Source organism: Panthera uncia, chromosome B1 (genome assembly GCF_023721935.1).
Source record: "Panthera uncia isolate 11264 chromosome B1, Puncia_PCG_1.0, whole genome shotgun sequence".
Lineage (NCBI taxonomy): Eukaryota > Metazoa > Chordata > Mammalia > Carnivora > Felidae > Panthera > Panthera uncia.
In genome coordinates this window covers 146,868,290-146,876,111 of record NC_064811.1, presented here as the reverse complement: position 1 = coordinate 146,876,111, position 7,822 = coordinate 146,868,290, and the positions used below count along the sequence as shown (strand labels likewise).

At 42.0% G+C, this 7,822-nt stretch overlaps 1 protein-coding gene across 2 annotated transcripts; it reads left to right on the top strand.

Annotated features, from left to right (window-relative positions):
• Positions 1-2,965: 2,965 nt before the first annotated feature.
• Positions 2,966-5,690, top strand: HMGB2 (high mobility group box 2). Of its 2 annotated transcripts, none has more exons than XM_049631336.1 (5): positions 2,966-3,111; positions 3,714-3,878; positions 4,192-4,337; positions 4,414-4,588; positions 5,145-5,690. In XM_049631336.1, exons 2-5 carry the CDS (start codon positions 3,729-3,731, stop codon positions 5,304-5,306), a joined length of 633 nt encoding a protein of 210 aa, XP_049487293.1. In that variant the 5' UTR covers positions 2,966-3,111; positions 3,714-3,728; the 3' UTR covers positions 5,307-5,690. The 2 variants fall into 2 exon arrangements, with proteins under 2 accessions (XP_049487293.1, XP_049487292.1); XM_049631335.1 differs by having other exon boundaries at positions 2,967-3,111; positions 3,710-3,878.
• The last annotated feature ends 2,132 nt before the right edge of the window (positions 5,691-7,822 follow it).

The window sequence follows — 7,822 nt, the reverse complement described above, 5'->3', positions numbered from 1 at the left end:
AGTTTGGCAAATAAAGTTATATATTCGCATTGTCTTGGGGGGAAAGAAAAACCCCTGGTTAAATAAATTTACCAGGAGAATAAAGTGACTAATATTGTGTAATCTAAAGTTTGGTTTATATAATTTATTACATTTGAACAGCTATAAACTCTTCATCAAATACTGTTTTGAAATAATTAGGCTCACTACTAATTGGTACTCATAACCTAAGGATTTCCTAGAACTTGAGTTCTTTATCTTTTAAAATTTTAATTATAATCTCTTGACCACCTAACAATTGCAAAAGTTCAAGTATTTCTTCCCACATTATGAACACGTATTCACAGAATTATATAATCATACAACTTAAGAGCTGAATGGTACCTTAGAGATTATCCCCGAAACCTCATTTTATAGTTTGTCAATCAAAAGCCTAGAAATGTTCAGTGTACTGTTCAAGATCACAAGCCCTTGCTGGATTTTAAGTTATGCATTCTTTTTGCAAAACATAAACACTTTCCTTTTCATCATCTTTTAGGAAGATACATCATACTAATAATAATAAATTTAGAAAATTATTTTTTAAATACATGAAATTGATGTGTTCCTAAAAAGAAATGTCTTTAAATTTAAGTTTTAGAAAACAACCTTCTTTTCCTATTTAGAACCATAACAAGAGTAGAAACAAGAGAAAGACCTTCAGTATTACCTATTTATAGGACATTTTAGTTTTCTGATGAAGTCAAAACAGTATACCAGGTAATTTGTAATAGTGAACCAAACCTCGAGTATTTAACTCATCTTTACAGAACTGGGACTAGATTTTGTGTGTGTGTGCTACCAGATTCTGTGTATAGGTTTTATTTAAAAAAAAAAAGAAAGATAGAAAGAAAAAAGAAAAGGGTGCTTCTGTAACCAACAATTGTGTAGATCTCACTTAAATTTTATTTATCACTTTCCAGTGCTTTTTGATGTTACTTCTAGGCCAGGAAGTACAGCCTAAGAATAAAGTCTTAGCATCCAAATTAAAAGTAAATTGAATATGGAAATGTTTTCCTGCTCTCCACTGTGACGGGAGTAAAGAATGGAAATTGGTGTGAGCAGGGTTGGTTCCTTCTCAGGGTTGAGGAAGATTCCAGGCCTCTCTCCTTACCTTGTAAATGGCTAACTTCTCCCTGTGTCTTTTCTCATTGTCTAACCTCTATGCCTTTCTCTGGGTCCAAATTCCCCTATTTATAAGAACACCACTCATTGGATTAGGGGCCTGTTCACCTCCATATATAATATATACTTCATCTTAACTGATTACATCTGCAACGACCCTATTTTCAAATAAGGTCACAGCCAGAACTGTGCTATAAAAAGCACATAAAAATCCAACTTAACAAATCATACTACATTATTCAAAGAGCAATAAACATTACACTGTAAAAATTTATTTATAAATTCAGTGGCATTAGTACACTCAAAACGTTAGCAACCAGCATCCATTTCCAAGGAAAATACATTTGTAAAAATCTAGTTTTTAATAGTAAATCTAGGTAAAGAGCTGCTAGTTCTGAGTTATTATTGACTACGGTTGCTGTATATAAAACCAAACAGACACAGTCTAACATTTAAAGCCAGTGAATTTACTGAGAAAACAAGAGAATATTTAAAATGTGTTGAAACCCAACAGTGCAACACGTGGGCCAATAGGAAAAAACAGACCTCAAAACTAAATGCGACACAGAAGTAGCATACTAAGATGTCAGTGAAAGTCCTGTTACTTTGGGGAAAGCAGCCTATGATGCTAGTAAGCAGTAAGGTAGCTTTGGTGCGCTCTAACTGAAACGAAGATTCTCAACCTGGGGCTGGAAGAGTTTGTAAAACGCTGCAAAACGCGCCTGGCGAATATAAGCAGTTGGTGGGTGCGGAGCATTCATTGCTTTTATGGGCGTCTCGACAGATCTTTGATTTTAAACAATTTTTACATTTTCATCTAAGAGGCACAAGACGTGAATACCGAGGTGACACCTAGGCTAGGCAGAAGGGGCGGGCCAACGCCAGGAATCCGATTTCTCTGCGCTGCGCTCCCGAAAGGCTGAGCCGGGGCCAGCCAGGCCGGCCCAGCCGGGAGTCCAGACCCGGAGAGAGGGGGGCGGAGCCAGGGGAGATAACTCTCACCTCCAACCCTTCGGGACCCCAGGGCGCCCTTGTTTACCTCCGGGTAAGGGGCATCCGAGACAAAGGGGGGGAGGGAGGGACCTGCCGAGGGAAACTCTACCGGCGGAAAACGCCTCGCTCAAAAATCGTTTCGTAACACCTTACAAGAGGGGGAACAGCCACCCTCCCGCGACCCCCGCGCCCACCCACAGGTTACCCCCTACCTCCGGTCTCGGGTTCTACCCTAGCCTCAGCGAAAACGGGAGGAGCTAGGTAATCGGCTCCCTCCTCAGCTTCTATTTGTTATTTTTTGGACCCTGCGGGGGTCACACGACCCAGCGACTACAGCTCAGGAGACAGCGCTGCAGGGCCTAATTGGGGCTGAGGAGACAGGACCTGGTCAGTGGTCGGAGAAGGGGGAGGGCAGGCTGCTTCTGTTACCTTAGCGCCTGGAAACCTTGCCGCCGCCGCAGACCCCTGGAGGACAACCCTGTTTCCTGACTTAGTATTTTTAAATCTGGCGGGGCTTTCCCTTTCAGGCCAACCACTCCCCCCGTTTACCGCCCCAGCCAGTCAGAGTCAGGCCCGCCATTTTTCAAACCCTTTTCCCGCCGCCAATCAGGATCGAGCAGTACATTCCTCTCCTGACCGGTTCTAACGGGTCTGGGAGTTAACGACCTGGGCGACCCACCGAACCTGCTAGGCTGGGGCTGGAGGGACGGGCCTGGCGAGACATTGACCAATCGGAGGCCTCTGTGGCGTGGGGGCGGGGCCTGCGAGGGTTTGAATAATCACCAGAACCAATCAGAGAGGCGGGGGTGTGATCTGTGGCCCGGCTCGTCAAGTTACCGTGGCGCGGAGAACTCTGCAAAACAAGAGGCTGAGGATTGCGTTAGCGATAAACCAGTTCACGCCGGAGCCCTGGGAAGGAAGCGTCTCTGTTGGATCCGGCCCCTCCGCGGGACTCTGAGGAAAAGCTACCACCAGGCAAGAAGCCCCTTCAGCCCCTCCGTGTTGGTGGGCCTGCCCTTCCCCCTTTCCTCCTACCCTTCTAGCTGGGCCGGGTGCTGTGGCTCTCGGGGGTTCGACCCGGCGAGCGGAATCTGGGGTGCGGGCCGGTGAGGGCCAGGGACTGTGGAGGGCGGGCGGGCGGTCGGGGCCGGCGGGAGGGCGGGAAGCTCATCCGGGCCCGGTTTCAGTCGGTTTTTGTTTTTTTGTTTTTGTTTTTGAATGTCGGTCGCGAGGCGACAACTCTGAGTGGGGCCGGCGACGTGGAAGCCGGGGGAACGTTTCTGTCAGGAAGGGTGTTTCGCCGGCGTCCCCGGCGTTCCCTTCCTCGGGCGGGGGCCGGGCGGCGGCGTTTCGGGCCTTCGGGAGAGACGCGGTGCCCGCGCGCGAGGAGCCCGGCCGCGGCGGCCCTGGTCGGTGCCGGGAGGAGGGCGTGTGCGCGGAGGCGGCCGCCCGGGGCGGGCTGGCGGGGGAGCCGGGCGCCGGCCGCCTTCCTCGCGAGAGGGGGCGGGCGCGCTTTTGGGCGGGAAGCCGAGCCCCGCCGGCGTCCGCCCACCGCTCGTCTTGTCCCCGCTAGGTAGACGCCGTCTGTCACCATGGGCAAAGGAGACCCCAACAAGCCGCGGGGCAAGATGTCCTCGTACGCCTTCTTCGTGCAGACCTGCCGGGAAGAGCACAAGAAGAAACACCCAGACTCTTCGGTCAATTTCGCCGAATTCTCCAAGAAATGTTCCGAGAGATGGAAGGTGAGACCGGAATTCGGACAGAGCTAAGGGCTTTTCAGGTGTGTTGTTTTCTTGGCTAGGACCTTAACCAGGTAGGTCACTTGTCACCTTCAACTTTCCTACGGGGGGGGGTGGGTGGGGGGTGACCCGCCCAGATACTTTATTTAGAGTTTTGGGCAGATGGCTTTAGGTTTTTGTTGGCTTCTAAGACTGCTAAAAGTAGAAGGCTGCTAACCAAGGAAAATGTGGCCCTTAAGGATGATCTCGAGCTTTTTTTGGGATGTATGTAGCTTACGGTTTTGCTGTACTTTGACTGCTCCTTTCATGCCCATAGACCATGTCTGCGAAGGAAAAGTCGAAATTTGAAGATATGGCAAAAAGTGACAAAGCTCGCTATGACAGGGAGATGAAAAATTATGTTCCTCCCAAAGGTGACAAGAAAGGAAAGAAGAAAGACCCCAATGCTCCTAAAAGGCCTCCGTAAGTTCGTTTTAAAATCAGTCAGATTGCCCCTTTAATTTTCCATTCAGTATATTCACTGTTGGCTTCCTTTCAGGTCTGCATTCTTCCTGTTTTGTTCTGAACATCGCCCAAAGATCAAAAGTGAACACCCTGGTTTATCCATTGGGGATACTGCAAAAAAATTGGGTGAAATGTGGTCTGAACAGTCAGCCAAAGATAAACAACCATATGAACAGAAGGCGGCTAAGCTAAAGGAGAAGTATGAAAAGGTACGTTCCTAACCTTTTTAAAGCCAAGGTTAAGGTAAGATATCTTCCAAATAAGGATTTTAGAAATGGGTATGAACTACAGAGTTTGGAAGTTTAGTTAATCTTGTATTTATGGTTGTCAGCTGCCTATGGAGAAGGTCTAGTGAAAAATAACACACTTAACATAAGCGAATTGAAACTTCCTTTCTTTTAACTGAAACCGGTGTTGGTAGCGTTGGTAGATTCCTGTGTATGGACTCGTGTGTAGTTCTAGGTCTCTTAGTTTTAAGAAACGGAGGAAGAGATATGTTGTTTTATGTAGATGTGTCTGAGATGTGAGGTTTTAAATGGATATTGGTAGTGAAAGTTCTGACATGTTGTATATATAACCCCATCATTTTAAATCATTAGCCTTCTAAAGCCTAGAGGGAACAAATGCTCTCAACTGAGGTAGACTTTGAATACCTTTTTAGACAGGGTTATTGGTCAATAATCTTCAATTGTTTATAACTTTGTGGTTTTCACAGTTGAGTAATGACACCGGATGCTGATTTTATTTTTTTTGACAATATTTCAGGATATTGCTGCATATCGCGCCAAGGGCAAAAGTGAAGCGGGAAAGAAGGGCCCTGGTAGGCCTACAGGTTCAAAGAAGAAGAATGAACCAGAGGATGAGGAGGAAGAGGAGGAGGAGGAGGAAGATGAAGATGATGAGGAAGAGGAGGAAGATGAAGAATAAATGGCTATCCTGTAATGATATGTGTGGAGTGTGCGTGTGTGCTCAGGCAATTGTTTTGCTAAGAATGTGAATTCAAGTGCAGCTCAATATTAGCTTCAGTATAAAAACTGTACAGATTTTTGTATAGCTGATAAGATTCTTTGTAGAGAAAATACTTTTTTAAGAATGCAGGTTGTAGCTTTTTGAGGGGCTACTACATACAGTTAGATTTTAAAGCTTCTGATGTTGAATGTTTCTAAATATTTAATGGTTTTCTTAATTTCTTGACTTGTGTATTGTAGCACAGCAAACTTGTAGGAATTAGTATCAATAGTAAATTTGGGTTTTTTAGAATTTTGCGTTTTGTTTTTTAAAAAAAATTTTGTAATAAAATTATGTATATTATTTCTGTTGTCTTTGTCTTAATGTGCTATGCTTTCTCTTTAAAAATACTTATGGTCTGGAACTGTTGACTTTTTCTTGTATTTCTGCCTAATAGTTCTTAAACACATTGATTTAGTTGATTTAGTAAAATATTTGGTTTAAAAGAAAGTTAAACATGCCCATATTCCGACTTACAAAGTTTTTTTAAAAACAACTGGAATTTAATGAACTTCAAAAATTGGTGCGGTTTTACAAAATGAGTTAAGTTTTGTTCTTGACACTGCTATTCATTTATTAGCTAACTTGTCCCTTGGGTGGTTTTTTTTTTTTTTTAACTGACTATCTTTAGGGAAACTTTAAAATGAGGCAGAGGAGCTGGTATATAGTGAGTCCATACCTAAAAACATAAACTTTTAAAAACCCTCATTAGTAACAGGTTAAGTTTTCTGTTAGGAACTAGTTCAAAGTAGATTACCAGAGTGAATTTTGAACAAAGTCTTCAAAATTGGTGCGGTCTTAAGCTTTAGAATTTTGGGTGACCTAACAAAGCTTTCAAGGTGGTTATTGTGATCTGCCATGACTAAATTTCCTCAGGATTTGTATTTACTAGGAAGAGCAGTTATTTGAGAAATGCTCATTTGAGGGAACAATTGTTTCTATTTGAATTTAGATAGCTATTTTGAATAATCAGAGACTTCTAATGAAAGTTGACCTGTTGGCCAAGTGATCACAGAACAAATCTATTTGTTAAATAGTTAAATCTGACAATCCTGGTTACCTATCAAGCTTAAAATAGCCAACATTCAATTACCAATACTCACTTCACAGCATTTTAATATTAAAGGAAAGCATTAAAACTATTCAAAACCTATCTAAGATGTTAAATAGTTGCTTCTAAAACTGAAATAGGGTAAAAGTCTGTTTTCTTAATGATTTCTAAGTCTGTAAATTAGACCCATTAAGCAGATAATATCAGATTTCTTGTTATCTTTTTCGGGGTTTTTCTGACTGCTTCAGTTCTGTACTTTATAGTATAAAAACACCTCATGTGTCTTAAGCTGTGAACAACTCATTCTTGTAATTAAGAACTGCTCCGCAGTAGGTTCAGGATTTGGGGTGAGTAATGTTTGGTATTTTCTAAGTGTGGATCAAAATTTCAAATACCTCTGTAAAATTACATCAGTAAATTTTCAAGACTAGGTGACTTCAAGGAGTGGTTATGTTGGAAAGCATTGAAATAGTGTTTAAGAATTAAGTTCCATCCCAGACCTGCTGATACTTGGAAGTGTTTATGAAAACTCCACCCCCTTCCTTTTTTTAATTAGAAAAAAAATAGATTGTGTCTTGATAGAAAATGTAAGAGCTATGTAATGGATAATTTATACCCTTACTTGATTCCCAACTACCTGGTTCTTCCAAGAGGCAACCACAATAATGCAATAATTTATCCTTCAGTAGAGACTTAAGCATAAAGAATCCTGCATATACATGGATGTAAATGCTACACAAATGGAAGCTTTATGTATTGTTCTGTCCCTTACTATCATTTTAGAGATTCTATCAATACAGTATAACACTGTATTGATAACACAGTATAACAGTATAATACAGCTGCCACTTTTGATAGCTGCATGGTATCCCCTTGGATACAGTATAATTTAATCAGTTACCTAAAAGTATTTTAAAGAACAATATTGTGAATACGTTTATATGATTTCAAGAAATATACATTTTAAGATTTGCTGAGTATAATAGCCAGAACCTGTACCCCTTGGAACAATATGGGGGTGATGGGCACCAACCCCTGCCCCTAATGCAGTCAAAAATCTGCATACAACTTTTGACTCCCCAAAAACTTTACTTCTAGCTATTGACCAAAACCTGTACTGGTAATATAGCTGATTAACATACTTTGTTATATGTATTTTGTATTGTATTCTTGAAGTAAGCTAGAGAAAAAAATGTTTCTTAATCATAAGAAAACCATAAAGTATATTTACAGTATTGTACTGTAAAAAATCCACGTGTAAGTGGACATGCACAGTTCAAACCTAAGTTGTTCAAGGGTCAACTGTACTTGGTATATGCTAGAAACTGCTCTTATGTTCTGTTAACTTACTAAAGCCTGCCAAAATTGCCCTCTATAGAGATTG

What these genes read in the sequence shown, in the direction of transcription:
- HMGB2 (XM_049631336.1), top strand. Translation starts at nt 3,729, where the DNA reads ATGGGCAAAGGAGACCCCAACAAGCCGCGGGGCAAGATGTCCTCGTAC. An exon ending in AATGTTCCGAGAGATGGAAG is followed by an intron (nt 3,879 to 4,191) that starts GTGAGACCGGAA and finishes TCATGCCCATAG; the next exon opens with ACCATGTCTGCGAAGGAAAA. An exon ending in TAAAGGAGAAGTATGAAAAG is followed by an intron (nt 4,589 to 5,144) that starts GTACGTTCCTAA and finishes ACAATATTTCAG; the next exon opens with GATATTGCTGCATATCGCGC.